This window comes from Sciurus vulgaris (assembly GCF_902686455.1).
Source record: "Sciurus vulgaris genome assembly, chromosome: 1".
NCBI lineage: Eukaryota > Metazoa > Chordata > Mammalia > Rodentia > Sciuridae > Sciurus > Sciurus vulgaris.
Genome location: NC_136461.1, coordinates 209,239,843 through 209,264,243, shown reverse-complemented (window position 1 = coordinate 209,264,243; position 24,401 = coordinate 209,239,843). Strand labels below are relative to the sequence as shown.

Sequence of the window (24,401 nt, the reverse complement as noted above, 5' to 3'; positions counted from 1 at the left end):
ACATCTTGACTGTTCCGCTAGGGTGAGCGGGAGACGGTGTCTGAGGCTCGTTTCCGCTTCCCTGGCCACCAGCTGGATTGAGCCTTCACTGTTTATTGACCATTGGATTTCCTCCAGTTTCAATGGTGAATTCCTGGCCAGTACTTCATTTGCTACTGTCATTTGTTATTGATTTATAGGAATTTTCTATAAATCCAGGATTCTAATCCTTTGTTAGTTTAAGGTAGTGCAAATATCTTTTCCAAAGTGGCTTAGTTTCGCTTTGATTTTTAATGTTTTCTGTTATACCAAAGTTCTTCATTTTAATGCAACCAAACATTTTAGTCTCTTACATTCCGTATGTCTTGTGAGTCATTTGAGAAATCTTTCTCTGTTCCAAGACCATAGGTTGTTCACCTAGAATTTTAACCCTCTGCTCTTACATTGGGTCTCCTTGGGATCTGTTTGCCTGTGGCAGGAGGTTGCGGGTCCTTTCTGTCTTGAGTGGCCTCTTGTCCTGTGCACTGTCGAATGATCATTTTTATCACTCTTCCAGCCCCTGGGCTCACTTGGCTCCTCTGGGCTCTTTTTCGAGGCCACGTGTGTACTTGCCACTGCCCGGGATCTCTGCCTTCCCATTGGTCCTTCCTGACTCCTCTTGACCAGAGCCTTCCAAGAGCCGTCCTTGGCACCATTTTCTTGTTCTCAGCCCTTCAGTGTAACACTGTGAAAAGAACGTCAAGCTGTGCCAAGAACAAGCCTTTGCTGGGGCCTCTTTATTGAGTTGCATTGAATCTGTGTGAAATTGGAAAATAGCAACTGCTTTAGAAGTATTTTTCTCATATTGAGCATCATGCCATCTCTGTGCTTATCTGTCTTTACTGTTGCTCCACGGAACTTCAGGTGCTCTCCATATGTACCTTGCTTTTACTCTGTCACTTTTATTATTTGGATGTGTATTATGGACTACATGGCTATTGCAAATTTATTTTCTTAAAAAATTTTTACCTTGTGATGTTTTTAGTTAATGTATAGAAATGTTTTGATTTTGTGTGTCTTAACCCTTTGTTCAGCAATCTTTTAAAACCATTTTCCTAATTTTATAATGAAAGTTAGAATTTTCGAGGTTTTCAAGATGGCGGCCTAGAGGGTGGCTGCATTACGTGTTGCTCCAGAACTCAGGATTCAAGAGAGGAGATATTGAGACGCTTGGGACCAACTCAAAGTAGCCGGGTGACTCTCACCCCCTGGGGGGGCATCCCGGATGGGACGGGGGTCCCGGAACGCAGGAAACTTTGTGAAGTAGAACTGCCGGCGAGACGCCCCTCCCCCCGCTGGAGCGCCATAGAGGAGGCCGGTCGGCACAGCGCTGGGACTCGGAGCAGCCACTGGGGCTCCGGCGGCTGCCCGGGGGAGGAGAGGCGGGGAGAACTGTGTGGACTCAGGACACCGGGGCTTGCCCTGAGGAGGAGGAGAGGAGCGTGGCCACTTGGATTCGGAGAGACTGCGCCAGAGCTGCAGGCGGTTGCCAGAGGAGAAGCCGCGCGGCGAGCTGTTTGGAATCAGAACGACGCTTCTGAACCCCGGGGCCTGCCCTGAGGACGAGGAGGAAGAGGAGCAGCCGCTTGGATTCGGGCGACTATACGGGAACTACAGGCGGTTGCCAGAGAAGGGGCTGCGTGGCGAGCTGTTTGGACCCTGACCACTTCTGAACCCCGGGGCCTGCCCGGAGGAGTAGGAGAAGGAGGAGAAGGAGCGCGGCGGGTCCTTTGGACTCGCAGTGACTGCATTAGCGCTCCAGGCGGCTGCTCAGAGGAGAAGGCGAGTGGTGAGTTATTTGGTCTTAAAGTGACAGCTCCTGAACACAGGGGGGCTGCCTGGAGGAGAAGCGTGGTGGGACGCTTGGTCTTGAGGGACCACACCAGAGCTCCGGGCGGTGGCCCAGAGGACCCGTGCAGCGGGTCACGTGGATTCAGAGCCACTCAGAGGGACTGCTCCTGAACACCCGGGGGGTTATCTGGAGAAGGAGGAGGAACGGGCAGGGTCACTTCGACTCGGAGTGATTGATTGCCCCGGGCTACGGGTGGTTGGTGGGAGGAGGAGGCACGAAGTGAGTTTCTTGGACTCCTAGTGACCGCACCGGCATACTGGGCAGCTATCTGGAGGAAGAGGCCTGTGGCGGGTCTCTGGGACTCAGAGCGATTGTTCGGGGCCACAGGTGGCTGCTCAGAGGAGGGGCCACGCAGCCAGGCGATTAGGTGCAGAACAGGGTCCCAGGATCTAGGAGGCTTCTGGGTGGAAGAGCCGCACAGAGACAGGCTTAGGGCGGAGCGAAGGTTCCAGGCCTATGGGCAAATTCTCTGAGGAGGGGCAGCCTAAGGAGATTCATCTGCGAAGGGTGAGGCTCCCAGGCCCAGGAGGTAGGGCCGGGCCCCTGGAAACTTTGCAGAGGAAGGCAGCCCAGCCCAGGCAGTAGATGTAAATTGAGGGGAACCTCTAGGAGGAAACTGACCAGCGAGACCTCCCCACCGGGTGAGTCTTCCCTGCTGGGTGAGGTTTCCCACAAGGACGGTAAAACCAGAGGCTCAGGCCCAAACAGGCCTTGCCTCAGCCCACAGCCTAGGTCCCCTTTGGATGACCATTGGTCAACAAGTGGAGGCACCTCTGCCCACTAGCAGGGAATATACCCCACCTGAAGGCCACCACTCCTAGAGAGGCAGCTTCCTTGTGGAGCACCGCATTATCAACCTCCTCCAAGACTTCAGCCTACTGAAGGCTAAGAGGGGATATATATAGAAATCTTCAGGGTCATTGTAAATCAACAGAGGAAATCTGCAATATCTCAGCGGTCCACTGATATCTGAACAACATGAGAAAACAAGGAAAGAAAATGCTGCAAACAAATCTAGATGTTACATCAATAAAACCCAATGACAGCATGGCAGAAGAAATGACAGAAAAGGAGTTCAGAATGTACATAATTAAAATGATCAGAGAAGCAAACGAGGAGATGAAAGAGCAAATGCAAGCATTGAATGATGAGATGAAAGAGCAAATGCAAGCATTGATTGATCGCACCAATCGACAGTTAAAAGAGCAAATACAGGAAGCAAAAGATCATTTCAATAAAGAGTTAGAGATATTGAAAAAAAACCAAACAGAAATCCTTGACATGAAGGAAACAATAAACCAAATTAAGAACTCCATAGAAAGCATATCCAATAGGATAGAACACCTGGAAGACAGAACCTCAGACATTGAAGACAAAATATTTAACCTTGAAAACAAAGCTGAACAAACAGAGAAGATGGTAAGAAATCATGAACAGAATCTCCAAGAACTATGGGATATCATGAAAAGGCCAAATTTAAGAATTATTGGGATTGAGGAAGGCCTAGAGAAACAAGCCAAAGGAATGAACAACCTATTCAATGAAATAATATCAGAAAATTTCCCAAATCTGAAGAATGAAATGGAAAATCAAGTTCAAGAGGCTTACAGGACTCCAAATACACAAAATTACAACAGACCCACACCAAGGCACATTATAATGAAAATACCTAACATACAAAATAAAGACAGAATTTTAAAGGCTGTGAGAGAAAAGAACCAAATTACTTTCAGGGGGAAACCAATACGCATATCAGCAGATTTTTCAATCCAGACCCTAAAAGCTAGAAGGTCCTGGAACAACATTTTTCAAGCCCTGAAAGAAAATGGATGCCAACCAAGAATCTTATACCCAGCAAAACTTACCTTCAAATTTGACGATGAAATCAAATCCTTCCATGATAAACAAAAGCTAAAAGAATTTACAAAAAGAAAGCCAGCATTACAGAACATTCTCAACAAAATATTCCATGAGGAAGAGATGAAAAACAAAGAAGCAAATCAGCAAAGGGAGGAATTATCCTAAAGGAATTGTCAAATAAAGGAGGAAACAAGTTGTGTCAAACAAATAAATAAACAAAATTTTAAAAATGAACCAAATGACCGGGAAACCAAATCATTTCTCTATAATAACCCTGAACGTTAATGGCCTGAATTCATCAATCAAAAGACATAGACTGGCAGACTGGATTAAAAAGAAAGATCCAACAATATGTTGCCTGCAAGAGACTCACCTCATAGAAAAAGATACCCATAGATTAAAGGTGAAAGGATGGGGAAAAACATACCATGCACATGGACTCAGCAAAAAAGCTGGAGTATCCATCCTCATTTCCGATAATGTGGACTTCAAGCCAAAGTTAGTCAGAAGGGATAAAGAAGGTTATTTCATACTGCTTAAGGGAAGCATAAATCAGCAAGATATAACAATCATAAACATCTATGCCCCAAACAGTGGCTCATCTATGTATGTCAAACAAATCCTTCTCAATTTCAGAAACCAAATAGACCACAACACAATAATACTAGGTGATTTTAACACGCCGCTCTCACCACTGGACAGATCTTCCAGACAAAAATTGAGCAAAGAAACCATAGATCTCAACAACACAATCAATAATTTAGACTTAACGGACATTTATAGAATATTCCATCCAACCAAGAGTGAATACACTTTCTTCTCAACAGCACATGGATCCTTCTCTAAAATAGACCATATATTATGCCACAAAGCTAATGTTAGCAAATACAAGAAGATAGAGACACTAGCATGTATTCTATCAGATCATAATGGATTGAAGTTAGAAATAAATGAAAGAGTAAAACACAGAAACTATTCCAACATCTGGAGGTTAAACAATATGCTATTATATGATGAATGGATAACAGAAGATATTAAGAAGGAAATTAAAAAATTCTTAGAGGTAAATGAGAACAAAGAAACATCATATCAAAACCTCTGGGACACTATGAAAGCAGTACTTAGAGGGAAATTTATTTCATGGAGCGCATTTAATAAAAGAAGTAAAACTCAACAAATAAACAACCTAACACTACAGCTCAAAGCCTTAGAAAAAGAAGAACAGAACAGCACCAAAAGTAGTAGAAGACAGGAAATTGTTAAACTCAGAGCTGAAATCAATGAAATTGAAACAAAAGAAACAATACAAAAAATTGACAAAATAAATAGTTGGTTCTTCGAAAAAATAAACAAAATTGATAAACCTTTAGCCACACTAACAAAGAGAAGATGAGAGAAAACCCAAATCACTAAAATTCGGAATGAACAAGGAAATATCACTACAGACAGGATGGAAATACAAAACATAATTAGAAGCTATTTTGAAAATCTATACTCCAACAAAATAGAAAATTTCGAAGACATCAACAGGTTTCTAGAGACATATGAATTGCCTAAACTGAATGAGGAGGACATAAACAATTTAAATAGACCAATTTCAAGTACTGAAATAGAAGAAGTCATCAAAAGCCTACCAACAAAGAAAAGTCCGGGACCAGATGGGTTCTCAGCCGAGTTCTACAAAACCTTTAAGGAAGAGCTCATTCCAATACTTCTCAAAGTATTCCATAAAATAGAAGAGGAGGGAACCCTCCCAAACTCATTCTATGAAGCCAATATCACACTGATACCTAAACCAGACAGAGACTCATCAAGGAAAGAAAATTTCAGACCAATATCCTTAATGAACATCGACGCAAAAATTCTCAACAAAATTTTAGCAAATCGCATACAAAAACATATTAAAAAGATAGTGCACCATGATCAAGTGGGTTTCATCCCAGGGATGCAAGGTTGGTTCAACATCAGGAAATCAATAAACGTAATTCACCATATGAATAGACTTAAAGTCAAGAATCACATGATTATTTCAATAGACGCAGAAAAAGCATTTGATAAAATACAGCACCCCTTCATGCTCAAAACACTAGAACAAATAGGGATAGTGGGAACATTCCTTAATATTGTAAAGGCCATTTATGCTAAGCCCATGGCTAATATCATTCTAAATGGTGAAAAGCTGAAAGCATTCCCCCTAAAAACTGGAACAAGGCAGGGATGCCCTCTTTCACCACTTCTATTCAACATCGTTCTTGAGACTCTGGCCAGAGCAATTAGACAAACCAAAGAAATTAAAGGGATACGAATTGGAAAAGAAGAACTCAAACTATCCCTGTTCGCTGATGACATGATTATATATTTAGAGGAACCTGGAAATTCCACCAGAAAACTCTTAGAACTCATAAGTGATTTCAGTAAAGTAGCAGGTTACAAGATCAATGCCCATAAATCCAACGCATTTTTATACATAAGTGATGAATCTTCAGAAAGAGAAATTAGGAAAACTACCCCATTCACAATAGCCTCGAAAAAAATAAAATACTTGGGAATCAATCTCACAAAAGAGGTGAAAGACCTCTACAATGAGAACTATACAACACTAAAGAAAGAAATTAAAGAACACCTTAGAAGATGGAAAGATCTTCCATGTTCTTGGATAGGAAGAATTAATATTGTCAAAATGGCCATACTACCTAAAGTGCTATACAAATTCAATGCAATTCCAATTAAAATCCCAATGACGTACCTTACAGAAATAGAGCAGGCAATTATGAAATTCATCTGGAAGAATAAGAAACCCAGAATAGCTAAAGCAATCCTTAGCAGGAAGAGTGAAACAGGGGGTATTGCAATACCAGATCTTCAACTCTACTACAAAGCAATAGTAACAAAAACGGCATGGTATTGGTACCAAAATAGAAAGGTAGATCAATGGTACAGAATAGAGGACACGGACACAAACCCAAATAAATACAATTTTCTCATACTAGACAAAGGGGCCAAAAATATGCAATGGAGAAAAGATAGCCTCTTCAACAAATGGTGCTGGGAGAATTGGAAATCCATATGGAACAGAATGAAACTAAACCCATATCTCTCACCATGCACGAAACTAAACTCAAAATGGATTAAGGACCTCGGAATCAGACCAGAGACCCTGCAGATTATAGAAGAAAAAGTAGGTCCAAATCTTCATCTTGTTGGTCTAGGACCAGACTTCCTTAACAGGACTCCCATAGCACAAGAAATAAAAGCTAGAATCAACCACTGGGATAGATTCAAACTAAAAAGCTTTCTCTCAGCAAAGGAAACTATCAGCAATGCGAAGAAAGAGCCTACAGAGTGGGAGAATATCTTTGCCAATCATACTTCAGATAGAGCACTAATCTCCAGAATCTATAAAGAACTCAAAAAACTCTACTCCAAGAATTCAAACAGTCCAGTCAACAAATGGGCTAAGGAAATGAATAGACACTTCACAGAAGAAGATCTACAAGCAATCAACAAACATATGGAAAAATGTTCAACATCTCTAGTAATAAGAGAAATGCAAATCAAAACCACCCTAAGGTTCCATCTCACCCCAATTAGAATGGCGATTATCAAGAATACGAGCAACAACAGGTGTTGGCGAGGATGTGGGGAGAGAGGTACACTCATACACTGCTGGTGGGGCTGCAAATTAGTGCAGCCACTCTGGAAAGCAGTGTGGAGATTCCTTAGAAAACTTGGAATGGAACCACCATTTGACCCAGCTATCCCACTCCTTGGCCTATACCCAAAGGACTTAAAATCTGCATACTACAGAAATACAGCCACATCAATGTTCATAGCTGCTCAATTCACAATAGCCAGACTGTGGAACCAACCTAGATGCCCTTCAATTGATGAGTGGATAAAGAAACTGTGGTATATATACTATGGAATATTACTCAGCCATAAAGAATGATAAAATTATGACATTTGCAGGCAAATGGATGAAATTGGAGAATATCATGCTAAGTGAGATAAGCCAATCTCAAAAAGCCAAAGGACGAATGATATCGCTAATAAGTGGAGGTTGACACATAATGGGGGGGAGGGAAGGGTTAGAGTTAGGGTTAGGGAGGGGGGCAAGTATAGAGGAAGGAACTACTGTATAGAGGGTAAAGAGGGGTGGGAGGGGTGGGGGGAAGGGAAAAAAATAACAGAATGAATCAAACAACATTGCTCTATGTAAATTTATGATTACACAAATGGTATGCCTTTACGCCATGTACAAACAGAGAAACAACATGTATCCCATTTGTTTACAATAAAAAAAAAAAAAAAAGTTAGAATTTTCACACACCCCTACCCCCGTATACTTCATATGAAGCCGAGGTCCCAAGTCCCTGTTCACTTGCATGTCTCTGCTTAGAACATAGGTCAGGGGAGTTAATTAATACCATTTCCGATTTTGGGCAGAGACAATAAGGTGCAGGCTGTTCCACATACACCGCTTCCCGCCAGAGTGTGTTCTGCCTGACAGCCTGAGCCCCCTCGCCCAGCTGCACCTCCGACTCCCAAATGAGGTGCTCTTCTGTGCAGCTGGGTCTTTGCTCCCCTCTCTCCAAAGCCAGCCGACATATTTGTCCTTCAGTGACTTGCCCTGATCTGGGTTCTTCCAGGAAGTCTCCTTGGACTTTCCTATTCTTTAGAAAGATGGATCCAGAAAAACAAAAACAAAGCAAACAAGAGTTAAAGTACTCTGTGCTCAAATGGAGCATAAGCCTGGGAGAAAATCGCCCGAAGCGCCGGGGAAAGATCCCCAGAGTAAATGATATTACTGTGGGTACAAATGCTCCCACAGTCTGGGGAAGGGAATCAACTCATGAGTAACAGCGAGAAAACAAAGGCCCACCGATACATCATCATGTCAACAATTAGAGGGAATAGAGGATCCAGACGCCCCCACACGCAGACAGTGAGTCAGGAACAGCCAGGACAAAACCGCACTGTGTGCCAAGGCTGCCCGCTCCTGTGCTTCCCGCAGTGCTGCCCTGCGGGGAGGGTGCTCAGTACCAGCGTCTCCTGTTCCAGGCCTCAGGATCACCTCAGCTTCCCCTCTGGTGAATGTTTTCCGAGTTCCCATATCTGGGGAGAGATGTTGCTGGTAAGTTCCGTGAAGTCATGACACAGGCAGAAGGGACCTTGCTTCAGGGAGCTCACTTTCCCGGGAGCTGAGCGAGAGCCCTCGTAGGCAGCTTTCGGAGCACAGGAGTATTTTCCAAGTGCCAAACCCTGACCCCGGAATCATCCACTGTGAACCTGTCACCAGAAGGTGTGCGTCACTGTCTATGCCAGAAACGAGATGCTGGTCCTCTACCTTGCCCCTTGAGAGGTCACACGCCACGTCCTGGAGGTGCCTGTGTGTGTGAGTGTGTGGCCCTGGGTGTGCCAGTGTACCCCTCTGCACCTCACTTTCCCTCTCCAGAGAGAGCAAAGACAGGTGTGACCTGGAAGCCAGGTCCTCAGCTGCTGTGAAGGTGTAGCTTTGGCCCTCACCCCAGTGCTCTGTCCTCTTCTGGGCCTCCCTTCCTCAGGGGAGCATGTGGCAGTGACCAACTCCCAGGTGAGTCAGAATGCTGGGCACATGGCAGGGTCCGTCCTCCTCCCCTTTCCTTGGACTTGGCTTTCCCAGCAAGCAGCAAGGCCTTGCTTCCTACCTGGGGGATACATGTGGGAACTCAGAGTCCTTGGCACACCAAACCAGAAATGACCCAGACCACAGGTCTTTTTCCGAGCCTTTCCCTCCCCTCATGGAAACATCTCACCCTCCTCCTCCAAGAAGGATGGGCCCCTGCTCTGTGCCCTCTTCTCTGGTCCTGGTCCTACATGCTGTTTAGATCCATGAATGTTTACCAGTTACCTGTCCCGTGCTGGGGGTGATGCTTGATGTTTGGAGTGCTGTGTTAGTTTTAGGCAAGCATTCAGCCGTAATGGGAACCTAACAAATAGTGACCGACACAAACGAAGCATGCACTGTTGGCTTTTCAGAAATACTTCAGCCATGTCCCTAATGAGTCCAGAGGGAGGAGGCAGCATGGAGCTGCTGCAGCTGCTCAGGACAGCGTGGGCCGCAGGCCCCTCAGACCCACCCCACCCGCTGCAGCCTGGAGTGGTGTCCTTGTCTCTGAATGACTGCTGGCTTCGAGGCATCCGGCTTACTTCTGGGGCATAGGAGATGAGGGAGGCTGAAGGGCACAGCCTTCTTTCAAGGCCCAGGCCCTGGGAGCCGTGTGTCCTGCCAGAGCTTGGCCACATGGACAGCTTCCTGCTGTGAGCAGCCATGGGGACCTGAGAAGTATCTTTCCCTCTCTGCAGCAGCGCAGGGAGTAGAGCTTTCAAAGGGCTGGCATGTTAGCCTACAGTGTCCGCCTGGCTCTGTGGGGTAAGGCGGCACCCTGGGAGGAGCTCGGGTGGGGTGTACAAACAGCTGTGGTCAAGTTCTCGGTGCTCCAGGGCACAGCACCTGCTTTGGTCCCTGGGGGCTGAGGGGCGCCTCTTGCGACACAGCCTTCGTTAACTGGTGCTGTGCACCACGGGCTCGGGTGGTCTTACTTTGGCGTCAGCTGCTCCAGTCCTCCTCCTGTATATCCACCCATTTGCCTTCCACGGTGCTTGGTATGCTGTGGGCATGGCTGAGTTCCCATACATGTCCCCAGAATGAAGGAGGATCTGATGCTCACCTCACGTTGGAGTGAGTGAGTTCAGCTCTGCAGAACGGACCACAGTGCTCCTCTCTGCCCAGGGGCATTTGCTACCTCGCACTTCTGCCTGTCTTCACCCCGTGGTATGAGCTCCCAGAGGAGAGGTGGTTGCTCCTCAGGGGCTTTGGGGTTCTGAACCTTCTTTTGTCTTTAAACACAGTACCCGGCAGTGCCACCTGCTTTTGGATGTCTTCAACTCCACCGAGCACGAGCTGACCGTCAGTGCCAGGAGCAACGAGGAGCTCATCCTGCATGCCGGCGAGTGCCAGCGGTGAGTGCCCCGCGGGAGGTTGGGAGCACAGCCAGGCCTAGGGTGTGTCCCTCTAGTGGCCTTTCCCCACATGGAGCTGTGCCTGTCAGCCCAACCTGGGAGTTAGGGTCGTACACCTGGAGATAAGTTTTAATGGCTAAGTATTTCAAACATACAAAAAAATAAGAGATATAAGCACACATGTTCTGCTCTATTTGTGCCAGATTTCTTTCTCTCTTTCTCTCCGTGCACCCCCGTCTTATTATAAGGAAAGAAAATGTTTGCAAAAATTACCTGGCATGTTATCATGATTAGTCAGCAGGGAAATGCAGATAAAGAACACAACTAGGTCCACTGTATCTTCATCAGAGTGGTGAGAGTGGTGTTGGGGAGGATGTGAAGCAACCAGAAGGCTCGCCCCTGTTGTCAGGAAGGCAGGCAAGCGCAGCCTGTGAGAGGCAGCCCGCTCCCTCATATCAAGCCAACACCTTGACACTTTGCCCAGACGGTCCAGCCTAGTTATTTACTCAAGAAAAATTAGACATATGGTCACCAAAAGAGCTATGCAAGAGTGTCTCTAAACCAAAAACTAGAAGGAGTGCCATGTCCCTTACAGAATGAATAGGTAACTGGTGGCGTTGTCCTAAGAATGGCGCAGTCCCCAAAACAAGAACCTTGGGAGCATCATGGGTGGTGAAGGGGGCCAGGGCCAGTCTGTGGTGGGAAGGGTCGGACGTGCACAGCCTCCAGAGGCTGGAATGGCTCTGACCTGGAAGGACAGAAGGTGGCTTCCTGGAAATGGTGAGGTGGCATGGCTCTGCAGGGTTTGCGTACTCAGCACTTGTTCCCCTGAGACTTGTTCGTTTCCCTGTTGGCAATTTATAGCAAAAGAAAAACTGCCAACAACACTGAGCTGTGGCGGATGGTCCACACGCTGGGGGCTGGGCCTGGCACAATCGTACAATGGTGGTTGAAGCACAGAACACATTCATTGGATGCCAGCTAGAGAGGCGAGTGGAGGGACAAGTACGCACAGAAGCAAGTCTGGCCCAGTGGGTGTGCAAGGTCTCACTGTGGCATCCTTCAGCTTCACATTGGGCATATTTTAAATAAGAAAATTTTGGGAAAACAAGCAAAAGAATAACAGCTGAAGCCCCTCCTGCCTACCTGGTACCATCTCCCCTGTCCTGGGGCAGCTCTGCCATGCAGGTGATGGGTGTTGGCTCATGTTCTGCTTCTTCTACTGTATGTATACGTATCCAGAAGCAAACGGTATCTTGAGTGTTTTTTTTAATGGCATAAGTGGGTCCCTATCATATATGTCCTTTTGAAAATCAAAATAAGCATTATACTTTGGAGGAAAAATTTCGGTTCTTTCATTTGACTGCTGCTAATATTTCACTGTGTAAATATGGCACCTTACTCATTTCTGTGCTAATGCACTCACAATAAGGTGGCTTCCAGGATATTGATATTTAATATGATCGTTAATGACATAGGAAAGTAAAGCAAGGCTCTGCAGCCCCGTGGGACATAATTGGAAGTTGGAGTCCAGTGGCTGGGGGGAATTCCTGACCCTCCTTTGAGAGGAGCTGAGTGCATGCGTGGTATCCCCTTGCTCTCCCCGCCCCCAACAGGCATGCTGCCCTGTGTGTGCCTGCGTGGGCTCCTATGCTCTGCTAGTGAATGTGCTGCAGAATCCTAGGTGCTGGACAGAACCTTCTGACGGAGCGGCTGCCATCCACTGGTCTGCTGCTTAACCGTGAGGGAACCATCTGCGCCTGTCCTCTTTGTCTAGAGGTTTTGCTGTAGCCTAAGATCCCAGAGAACATAAATCTAGTCTTCTTATGACACCAACATGAAACACTTTTAAAAAGTATGAATTGCCAGGCATGTTCAGTGGTGTAAGCTTGACTCATTCTTGGCAATGAGGATGGCTGAATAATATTAGCAACCCCAGTCGCAAATAATTGCGATTTGGTTCTGTGCTTCAGGCTGCTGCTTTATTAAGCATTTTGCTGCACTTCTCATTTCCGAAAGCTCACAACTCACATGTTGTTTTATTCATTCATAAAATATTCATTCAATAAATATTGATAGTTGGGGGACTTGCTATGTGGTGAGCCCTGTGTCGGGCTCCAGCGGGGCCAAGATGAATGGATAAGGACCCCTCCCAGCTGGGGGCAACACAGTGCGAGGAGTGGAGGGTCTAGTCCAGGGGGGTGCCCCCTGCCTCGCTGACCCAGGAGGGCACCTTGCTGTTCCCAGTGGGGTGGAGAGTGATGGGTAAATGATAGGCTGATGTTAGGTCTGCCTGGGATGTCATCTGGGGCACTGTCCATGGAGTCCCCACTGCTGAGGCTGCCCACTAACCCATGGGGACTCTGCTGTGAGCCCCTGCTGGGGACACCCAGCACTGAGACCTGGGACACAGGAAATCACTTCTGGTCTATTGTCAGGTGCATGCTCAGTCTGCATGGAGGGCTTCATGTTCTTTGGTCTCAATTTGGGACAGGCATGGGGCAAATGTTCCCATTCCTAAAGGGATGAGTAAGAAAAATGTTGTGATCCCAAGCAAGTCCAGAACCCAGTAGAGCAACCAACCCAAAGTCTTGAGAATAGTCCTTTTGGCTTGATGTTCTGTGTTTCAGATCCACTGGAATGGGACCCTCATTTCAGACTTACTAAGGTGGGGTCCTCCTTCCAGACCCAGCGGGGCGGCACCCTGCAGCTTCGTGAGGCAGGGATTCGTTCTCAGGACCCACCCCTGGGGCAGGTCTGTGCCTGTGCTCTTCTGAGCAGGAACCATCTTGGCACACTGGTGGTTCCACAGTCCATGCCCCAGCAGGGCTCTCGCCTATGCCAGGCTCCTGTTATGACTTCTGAAGTGCCCTTGGGGTCATTCGTCCTTTGGGATGGCGAGTCCTGGCTTCTGTTGAGGTGACTGAGTGACCAACCTTCTCAGCACGTGGTCACCAGGCCGCATCCTCTGCGTTCTTTCTTTCACTATGGATAGACTGAGAAGATTGCAGGTCTTTAAGTTCTGCTCTTCAGCTTTTCTGCCTTTCTATCTATCCTTCACTCCCATCTTACTGTAAAAGTTGAGAGAAACCAAGCCACACCTTCAGCACTTGCGTGGATGTTTTCCTGTGCTGAATATTCCGTTGCATCGCTCACAAGCTCTACCTCCCAGAAAGCACTGGTGCATGAGCACACGCTGGCCATGGTCTTGCCACTCTACAACGAGGTGGCCTTTTTGCTTCTGATGCAGCACCGTCTACACTGCTGTCGGAGAGCTCCTCAGGATGGCCATGGCCACCCGTGCCCGCCAGCATCAGCTGGATGTCCTCTGAGACTGACAGGCTCTCTAGCCCCCGCTCTTCCAGATGCTGGGCAGAGTCGCTGTCCTCGAGAGTGTGCACCTCAGAGCCTGCACCCAGCCACAGCTGCTCCAGCAGCGGACGTCTGTCACAGCAGCCCTGCTCTCTTGGCGTCACGTTTCTGCCTGGCCCCCTGGGGTTGCTGGAACCATACCACTGACTGTGAGAAGTTTGTTCCCCATGGCTCTGGAGGCCAGAGTCAGCGCTGAGGTCCCAGCTGACTGTTTGCTGTGGCCACTCCTGCTTTGTAGAGAGAACTCGTCACTGCCCTCAGGTGAGGAAGAGGAGGGTAAGGGCACTAATCTAGTTCATGGGGCCATGCTCAGGACCCAGTCACCTCCCAATGGCTCCCCCTCTTAATGCCATCAGCGGGGCTCAGAGTATCCACACACGAGCGCATGGGCAGGGAGTGATGGAAGAGCCGCCCAGAGACCGAGGGCCGAGTTTTCCCTCGGTAGGAACACCACACCCCCATGTTCCTTAGAGCAGATCTTTCTGCTCTTCTCATTTAAAGACGACATTTCAGCAGATGGGTGTAGAAGGTACTTTCCACCTTCTGACTCTCTTCTCTGCAGGTCCTTGGGAATGGGAGTGCGTCTCTCAGCTGCCAGTCTCAGGACCTGCTCAGCATTGGTCTGTGACTGAGGATTATGGGTTAGCTTTATTTTTGTCTGACAGGGTAGTGCTGCTTGTTCTGTGGTGAATACATTTCCTGGGCTCCCCACCATTGGTCAGGATGCAGGCTGTGGGACCTTTCCTTTTCCTCCTAGGAGCGTGTTGTCAGGGTGCCACTGTCCTTTGCTTCGCTTTATTCATCCTCACAGCTAATCTTCAAGGATGGGCTTTGTGCCTGTTTTCCCTAGTCAGAGTCGGCCACAGTCATGCAGTTGATTAGAACTGGGCCGTGGTTGCAAGACTGCAGCTGCATAGCCCTTCACAAAAGTCATCCACAGTGGCTTGGCTGTGTCCCCAGAACTGGCATCCCTTCTCACCTACCTCCCATTTATGTATGCTCTATCAAAATGTACAAATGCATTCTACTGTCATGTACAACTAATAAGAACAAGTAACATTTTTAAAAAAGGTGACGAGATAGTAGAAGGCTTTCCTGAGTAAGAATGACACAAAGTTTAAGAAAACATGGTGCCTCCAGCTCCAAATAGACCAGAAAATTAAGATATGATAATTGTTGTTTTTTGCTTAATTATCAAACCATTAAAATTAAATTTCACAATAACCCTCACTAATGCATAAATCTATTTTTAATTTATGGTAATAGATGTTATCTCATTACATGCTTCAAGAGACTGTGTTTGTTTGTCCTCCCTTGCTGTAGAAGTACTATGTTCTTTTGCAGGGAATCTGTGCTGAAGTGTCCACACATGGAAGGGTTTGTGACTGGGAGGATCTGGATGGATTCACCCTGCGGTTTGTTTTGTCAGTGCACCCACATGGACCACAGAGCAGCTTTGGTGCAGAAGGACCCAGGAGGGGCCCATGGGCAGCCCACAGCTCGGGGCCCTGAACTTCTTGAGTTTGTCAAGGCTGTGCTTTCTGTGCAGCTCTGTCTCCCAGGGGTTGTGTGGTGTCGCACATTCCTGTTCCTGCTCATCCAAGCACAGAGCAGCACAGAATGCATATATCTGGCTCTTCCCCAAGCCATCCCTAACTCTGTTTCTCATTTGGTTCCTTCAGATACTCCAAGGAGCACTGTGGATCATCAAAGTGATACTTAATCTGTGGAGCCTAGTTTTATTGCTAGATGTGTCAGTTATCTTAGTGTGGTTGTGACCAAAGTACGTGAGAAGAACAATTTAGAAGAGGAAATTTATTTTGGCTCATGGTTTCAGAGGTTCAATCTGTAGCCATCCAGTTCTATTGCTCTGGGCTCAGGGTGAGGCAGAGCACCATGGAGCATGAGCGTAGTAAAGGAGCACTGTTCTGTTTACTGCGACCAGGAAGCAGAACGAGGAGCCAGGGCCAGAATGTAATCTCCAAGTGCATACCCCCAGTGACCTACCTTCTTCAGCCACACCCTACCTGCCTATAGTTACCGCCTAGTCTAGTCAGATTATTAATCCATCAAATGAATTAATCCACTGACTACATTACACTCTCCTAGCCAAATTCTTCAGCTCCAAATGTACCTGCATTAACACGTGAACTTTTTATTTTGGTTGGGGGTGGGACATCTCATATGCAAACCATAACACTAGTAGTTATTTATTGTTACCTATAATGTTTTAGCATTTCTCAACCTCTCAGCCTGGGTGTTCCCTTCTGTAGTCTTTTTGAGTTACAGATGATAAATATTTTTTCTGTGTACCTAGTTGTTCAATCTGAAAGAAAATTAGAAGATTCTTTTGGAGACTTAACTTCTAGAAGCAGGAAGAAAGCACCTTATATGTTCTTTCCCCTTCAACCGAGGCTCAAGTTTGCTTAGCAAACCCTGCAAGGGCTGGTGGAGGCTGTGGATTCTAGTCCCCTGTCCAGAACAGCTTGTGAAGTTTTCCTGATAGAAACCCAGTGGCTCTTGGGACAATGGGAGCCTCCTAATGATCAACAGGCAGAGAGCAGGAATGCCAGAGTTTAGCCCAGAGAAGCAACTGGAAAGTGCCTTGGAAGATGCAGCAGTTTGCTGACTCAGATGACAGGAGAAATTCTTTGCTTGTTGTGAGTTCAGAAAAATAAGCCAGCTTGATTGGGTTTGCATATGCCTTGCTTCTTTTGGTTCCTTATAAATCCTAGCTTTTCCTTCTGGGTTTTTCTCTATATTGTTCTTGGTGACTTCCCCTATGGGGCCATGTCTGGAGTCTTTCCTTAGTGTGGAGCTAGCAGGAGGGCCCATGCTGGTGTATGGCTCGCCCTATATATAGACCCTCAACTGCCCATTGCCATGGAAGAGGCCAGTAGGTACAGGCCTAGAGCTTGTGAGTCCCAGCCTGGCTCAACTTTGAACTGTTTCATGGTCTGGGGTAAGTCATCCAGCCTTGTTGAGGTCCCAAGGACTTTTGCATGCCTGACAACTGTTCTAAATAGTAAAATTCATCCTTCCTACATACCTAGCAGCATGCCTGGTGCACCATGCATGATCAGAGCATGCCAGGGCCTGTGTGAAAGGTGTGCAATCAAGGGTGTATTTGTCCTTTCTATAGAGATGACCATCCCAATAGGTGGGTAGACATACAAGCAGTATGAAAAAGCAAGGGACCAGACTACCCCAAACAGCCCACAACACTTTAATCACTGACTCCATTGAGACCACAGTGGAGGAAATATCATAGAAGGAATTTAGAAAATTCATAGTTAAAATGTTCAGTGAGCTAAAAGAAGATGTAAGGAATGAAATTAGAAAATACAGGAACTGAAAGATCATTTCAATACAGAAATAGATATTCTGAAGAAGAACCACACAGAAATCCTGGAAATGAAAGACTCAGTAAATCAAATTAGAAATTCAATGAAAAACATCACCAACAGATCACTTTGAAGATAGATTTTTTCAGACCTTGAAATATAATCTTGAAAATAAAATTGTCAAAAAAAACCAAGATTACTATATCCAGCAGTATTATCCTTCTGAATGGAAGATGAAATAAAAACCTTCCATGATAAGCAGAACCTAAAAGAATTCATAATCATTAAGCATACTCAGTCAGTGCAATATTCAATGTAGGAAAAATGAAAATGAAAATCAGAATAGGAATGACTTGTACTAGAAGAATAATAAATAAAAGGAGAATCAAGTCTGAATTAACCACTAGATATAAATCAAAATGGCAGGAAGTAAAAGATCATTCCTCTATGATAACATTGAATGTAAATGGTCTTAACCCTTCAATCAAAAAGATATAGTTTGTCAGATTGGATAAAAAAAATACCCAACCACATGTTGTTTACAAGAGACTTTCTTTGCAGACAAAGACATCCACAGACTAAAGGTGAAAGATAGGAAACGATATACCATGCACATGGAAACCCAAAGCAAGGAGGGATAAATAACTATTGTGGTATCAGACAAAGACGATGTTATGTCCAAATTAATCAGACAAAGAAGGTCACTTCATACTGGTTAAGGGAGTCATCACCAAACAAGATGTAATGATTATAAATATTTATGCTTCAAACAATGGTGCTTCTATTATCTAAAACAAACCCTTCTGAATATAAATAATCAAATAGACCACAATACAGTAACACTGGGTGATTTTAACATACCTCTCTCACCACTGGGATAAGTTATCTAGGCATAAGCTAAATAAAGACTCTTCAGAACTAAAATATATTAGTCAAATGAAGCTTGTAGATATCTATAGACTATTTCATTCATTGACAATGGAATTCACTTTCTTAGTAGCACATGGAACACTCTCTAAGGTAGTTCATATTTTAGGACACAAAGCAAATCTTATAAAATACAAAGAATAGAGATAATTTCTTGCATCCTATCAGATTATAATTGAAGGAAATTATACATCAATGATAAGATAAAAAACAGAAAACATTCTAACACTTGAACATTCTAACACTTGAAAATTAAATAATACTCTTGAATGACAATTGGGTAGCAGAAGAAATCAGGGGAGAAATAAAAAATTCTTAGAAAAATAAGTGACACAAATAAAAATAATGATATAACATTAAAATTTCTGGGACAGTATGAAGGCAGTTCTAAGAAGAAAGTTTATAGCACGTAGTTCCTACATTAAACAAATAGATACCAAATAAATAATTTACCATTACAACTCAAGATCCTAGAAAAAGAAGAAGGGAAATAATTAAAATCAGAGCCAGTCAGAGAAATTGATAATTAATAAATAGAAGGAATCAATGAAACAAAGATATGTTTTTTTTTTGAAAGGATAAGCTCAATTGATCAACCCTTAACCAAACTTACCAAAAGAAAGAGGACCCAAATTAACAAAATTAGAGATTAAAAAGAACATATCACCACAGACACCATTGAAATCCAGAAAGAGGATCATTAGAAACTATTTTGAAAATTTACACTGCAAAAAAAACGAGAAAATATCAAAGATATTAACAAATTCTTAGAGACACATGACCTACCCAATTTGAGCCATGAAGATATAGAAAAATTAAATAGATCAATATCAAGTAACAAAATTGAAGCAGCTATTAAAAGCTTTCCAAAAAAGAAAAATCCAGAACCAGAGGATTCTTAGCTGAGTTCTACCAGACCTTTAAAGATGAACTAATACCAAAACTTCAAATTATTCCATGAAATGAAAAAAGAAGGGAACATTTCCAGGTTCATTCTACAAAGTTAGTATCACCCTGATACCAAAACCAGACAGAGACACATCAAGGAAAGAAAACTACCATCCAATATCCTGATGAGCACAGATGTAAAGTTCTTAATAAAACATTAGCAAACTACATTAAAAAAAACATATCAAGAACATCATATACCATAATCAAGTGAACTTAACCCCAGTGATGCAAGGTTGGTTCAACATGTGCAAATCCATAAATGTAATTTACCTCATAGAGTTAAGAACAAGAACCACATGATTATCTCAATAGATACACAAAAAGCATTTGACAAAGTTCAGCAGCCATTTGTGTTTAAAACACTAGAGAAACTAGAGAGAGAAGAAACTACCTCAACCGTGTTAAGGCAATATATATGACAAATCCAAGGCCAACATACTGATGGAGAAAATCTGAAAGTGTTTCCTCTAAAGTCAGGAATGAGTCAAGGATGGCCACTGTCACTACTCCTATTCATTATAGCCCTTGAAACTCTAGCCAGAGCAATAAGACAAGAGACGGAAATTAAAGGGATACAAATAGGAAAAAAAAAAAAAGAAGTCAAATTATCTTTGCTTGCTGATGACATGATCTTATGTTTAGAAGACTCAAGTGATGACTTCTAGAATTGATAAACAAAGTTAACGAAATAGCAGAAGATAGGAGATCAGATACATCAGTTGGTCACTTTCTTATATCCCAAAAATGAATCTGCTGAAAAAGAAATGAGGAGAAGTCTCCTATTTACAATAACCTAGAAAAAACTTTGGGAATTAATATAATGAAGAAGGTGAAAGACCTCTGTGATGAAAACTACAGAACCCTAAAGAAAGAAATCAAAGAAGACCCTAGAAGATGGAAAGACCTCCGTTTTCATGTATTAACATGGTCAAAATGACCATGCCACCAAAAGCATCACACAGATTAAATGCAATCCCCGTCAAAATACCAATGACATTCTTCACAGAACTAGAAAAAACAGTCCTAAAATTCATTTCAAAGAATAAGAGACCCAGAATAGCCAGATCAGTCCTGAGCAAAAAGAGCAATACTGGAGATATCACAATACCTGGTCTCAAATTACACTGCAGAGCTATAGTAATGAAAACAATAGTATTGATACTAAAACAAACGTAAAGACCAACAGAACAGTGTAGAAGACACAGAGACAAACCCACATAGATGCAATCATCTGATACTTGATGAAATGCCCAAAAAACATACATTGGAAGACAAACAGCCTTTTAAACAAATGGTGCTGGGAAAGCAGGGTGTCCTTATCTAGAAAAATGGAACTTGATCTCTTATCTCTCACAAAAGGTCAACTCAGAGTGGATCAAAGACCTTGGAATCTGACCAGAAATTCTGCAACTGCTACAAGGAAATGTTGATTCAACTCTCCAATATATTGGCACAGGAACTGACTTCCTTAACAAGATTTGCATGAAATAAAATCAAGAATCAATAATTTGGATGGCATCAAATTTAAAAACCTCTACACAGCAAAAGAAATGATTCAGACAGTAAAGAGAGAGGCTGTAGAATGGGAGAGAAATCTTTTCTACCTGCTCCTTGGATAACAGGTTAATATCCAGAATATATAAAGAACCCGAAAAATTTAACAGCAGAAAAAAAAAAAAACCCAATTAATAAGTGAACAAAAGAACTAAACAGACATTTCTCAAAAGAAGAAATACAAAAGGATAATAAATATATGACGAAATGTTCAACATCTCTAGCAATCAGGGAAATGCAGATCAGAACTACATTATTTCATCTCATTCCAGTCAGGTTGGCAATTATCACGAATACAGGTAAATAAATATTGCTGATGTTGTAGGGGAAAAGGTACACTTACAGGCTGTTGGTAGAATGCAAATTAGCGCTGCCACTCTGAAGAGCAGTACAGAGATTCCTCAAAAAACAGAATGCAGCCACCATCTGTGCCATTCCTTGGTATATGTTTTAGTCAGCTTTTTCATTTCTGGACCAAAAGCCCTAGAAAGGACAATTTTAGATGAGGAAAAGCATATTTGGGTTCTCATGGTTTCAAAGGTCTTGGTCTATATATAGCCGACTCCCTTTCTCTGGACCAGAGGTGAGGCAGAATGTCATGGTGGAAAGGGGCAGAGGAGGACAGCAGCTGGTAGTACTGCTCCAAGAAGGAGGTGGGAGAGGAGGGATGCTTGTCTCAAGGAGGACAAAACATTTATCCCAAAGGCATGACCCCAGCGACCCTTCTCCTCCAGCCACACCCACCTGTCTACAGCCACCACCCAGGTAATCCCTATCAGGGAATCAATGCACTGACTAGGTTAAGGCCCTCATAACAGATCACTTCACCTCTAAACTTTCTTGCATTGTCTCACACATGAGCTTCTGGGGGACACCACATATCTAAGCCATAACATTTATCCAAAAGATCTAAAATTAGCATAGTATTGGGATGCAGCCACATCATTGTTTATAGTAGCATGATTCATAATAGCTAAGCTGTGGAACCAGCCTGGGTGCCTGTCAACAGATAATTGGATAAAGAAAATGTGGTATATGTACACATGAACCACTACTCAGCCATAAAGAAGAATGAAATTATGGCATTTGCCAGGAAGTGGACGAAACTAGGGACCATGGTATCAAGTGAAATAAAGCCAGAACTAGAAAGTCAGAGGTCAAATGCAGAAGCTATGCATTTCTCTGATATGCAGAAGCTAGACCAAAATAAAGTGGGGAAAAATACAAGAGGGGAGGGACTTCCTTGATAGATAGAGAGATCAGTGGAGTGGAGGAAGGGGTGAAGGGGAGGGAGGATGGGCAGGGAAAGGGAAGAATGGTGGGAGGGATGAAGGGGGAAGGGGGATGGGCAGGGAAGGGGAGAATGGTGGAGGAAGGGGTGAAAGCTGCTTCTTTATTCCTTGTCAAGTGAGCAGTGGGATCTAGGTGCTTGGTCTGCCCAGCAATGTGTCCCCAGAGCTGCTCTGTGCCTGTTGGAGGGTCCGAGTGCTTGCACCACTGCTGTTCCCTGCTCTGGCCTTGCACCCAGACACCTTGCCTGGAGTCCACATGTGCCTTTCCATCCCCAGGGGCTCAGTGGACATTAAGTATCCCCAGCTCTTCTTCAAAACAAAACACAAAGGTGCTGTCCTGTCTGGGGTCTGGAGATGACAGAGGAAGACAGGATGCCATCGGCTCTGGACCATCAACATCACCACTGCCTATGGCTGCCAGGGAGGGACATGGGCAGTGCTAGCACTTGGCACTCGCAGGCTCTCAGAGGTCTGGCAGAACCTGGAGAGCTCTGACGTAGCCCTGGAGCCGAGGACCAGTTACTCTGAGATGCCAGGGTACGAGTGACTCCATCTGCGGGCTCCCCAGGAGTGTGTCTTCGGGAGCAGGGGAGGGTGAGCCCAGTCGGGATGTCTGGGACTTTCTCACCCACACTTGCTTGAACGTCCTCTGTGTGCATTTGTCGCCTTATGCTGTTTTCTCTAGTAGCAACTTGAGCTTGTAACTGTGTGTCTATGCTTCTGGACAGGGGCTACCATCCCTTTGGAGGGAACAACTCTTGGAGCTCGGGGAGGTGCTGAGTAACCAGTCACGTAGTTAGTTTTGAGTCCCACCAGCTCGGCGGCACCCGGAGCAGTTTGTCCCTGGTGCCTTTGTCTCCTGCCCCGCTGTCCTATGCTGCTCCTGTGGAGAAGCCCAGCTGAGCGGTTGTCAGTGCCCATGTGTAAATGACTCCAAGGCCACAGCCACAGCAGGAAGTGAAGGAAGCAGGTGGCCGTGGATTCTCCTGCCCATTTGGACGAGCTGCTATGTGAGCTGCAGGTCTTAGTCACCCTGGAGGTGCCGGTGTGCCGCTGTGGCTCTGATTTGCATTTCTCTAGTGACCCACAATCACACCTTTTCAGGAGCTTGTGAGCCACTCAGAGGTCTCATCTGCAGAGGTGTCTGAGTCTAGGGCTCTTTGGAGCAGGCTGGTGGCCATCTTGTTACTGCATTCAGAGGGTTCTTTCTGTATTATGGTACAAACCCTTTTCAGATTTGTGATACAGGGATGTTTTTTCCAGCCTATGAATCATCCTTTTATTTTCCTCATGGTGAGCAGAAGTTTTAAATGTTAAAGTCCAATCTAGTAGTTTTGTCTCTTATAAATTGTGCTTTTGGTATCATGTCTAGGAGAATTTTGCATATTCCAAGGTTAGACCTGTTTCCTCCTGTGTTCTCTTCTACAGGTCTTACAGTTTTTTAAATTTTAATTTTATTTGTTCTAATTAGTTGTACATGACAGTAGAGTGCATTGTGATAGAACATGCATAAATGGAGTGTAATCTTTCATTTTTTGATTACACATAGGATCACATCAGTCATGCAGTCATATATGTATGTGAGGTAATAATGTCTGTTTCACTCTACTATTCTTCCTTCCTCCATACCCTCCCTACCCTCCCTTCACTCCCCTTTACCTAATCTCAAGTAACTCTATTCTTCCTTAGTGCCACCCCCTCCTTATTTTGAATTAACCTCCGTGTATCAGAGAAAACATTTGAACTTTGATTTTTTTGGGGTCTGGCTTATTTCACTTAACATGATATTTTCCAACTACATCCATTTACCAGCAAATGCCATAATTTCATTCTTCGTTAAAGTTGAATAATATTCCATTGTGTATGTATGTGATATGCATACATATATGATATATATATCGCATTTCTTTTTTTATTGTAAACAAATGGGATACATGTTGTTTCTCTGTACATGGCATAAAGGCATACCATTTGTGTAATCATAAATTTACATAGGGTAATGTTGTTTGATTCATTCTGTTATTTTTTCCCTTCCCCCCACCCCTCCCACCCCTCTTTTCCCTCTATACAGTCCTTCCTTCCTCCATTCTTGCCCCACCTCCCTAACCCTAACTCTAACCCTAACACTAACCCCTCCCTCCCCCCATTATGTGTCATCATCCACTTATTAGCGATATCATTCGTCCTTTGGTTTTTTGAGATTGGCTTATCTCACTTAGCATGATATTC

At 44.4% G+C, this 24,401-nt stretch overlaps 1 protein-coding gene across 1 annotated transcript in view; it reads left to right on the top strand.

The window, feature by feature from the left end:
* TRAPPC9 (trafficking protein particle complex subunit 9) overlaps nucleotides 1-24,401 on the top strand; it is a 568,317-nt gene that overhangs the window by 357,135 nt on the left and 186,781 nt on the right. The window contains exon 20 of the mRNA XM_079106933.1: nucleotides 10,622-10,732. Within this exon, the coding sequence (XP_078963059.1) occupies nucleotides 10,622-10,732 (111 nt within the window). The remainder of the gene's footprint in view (nucleotides 1-10,621; nucleotides 10,733-24,401) is intronic.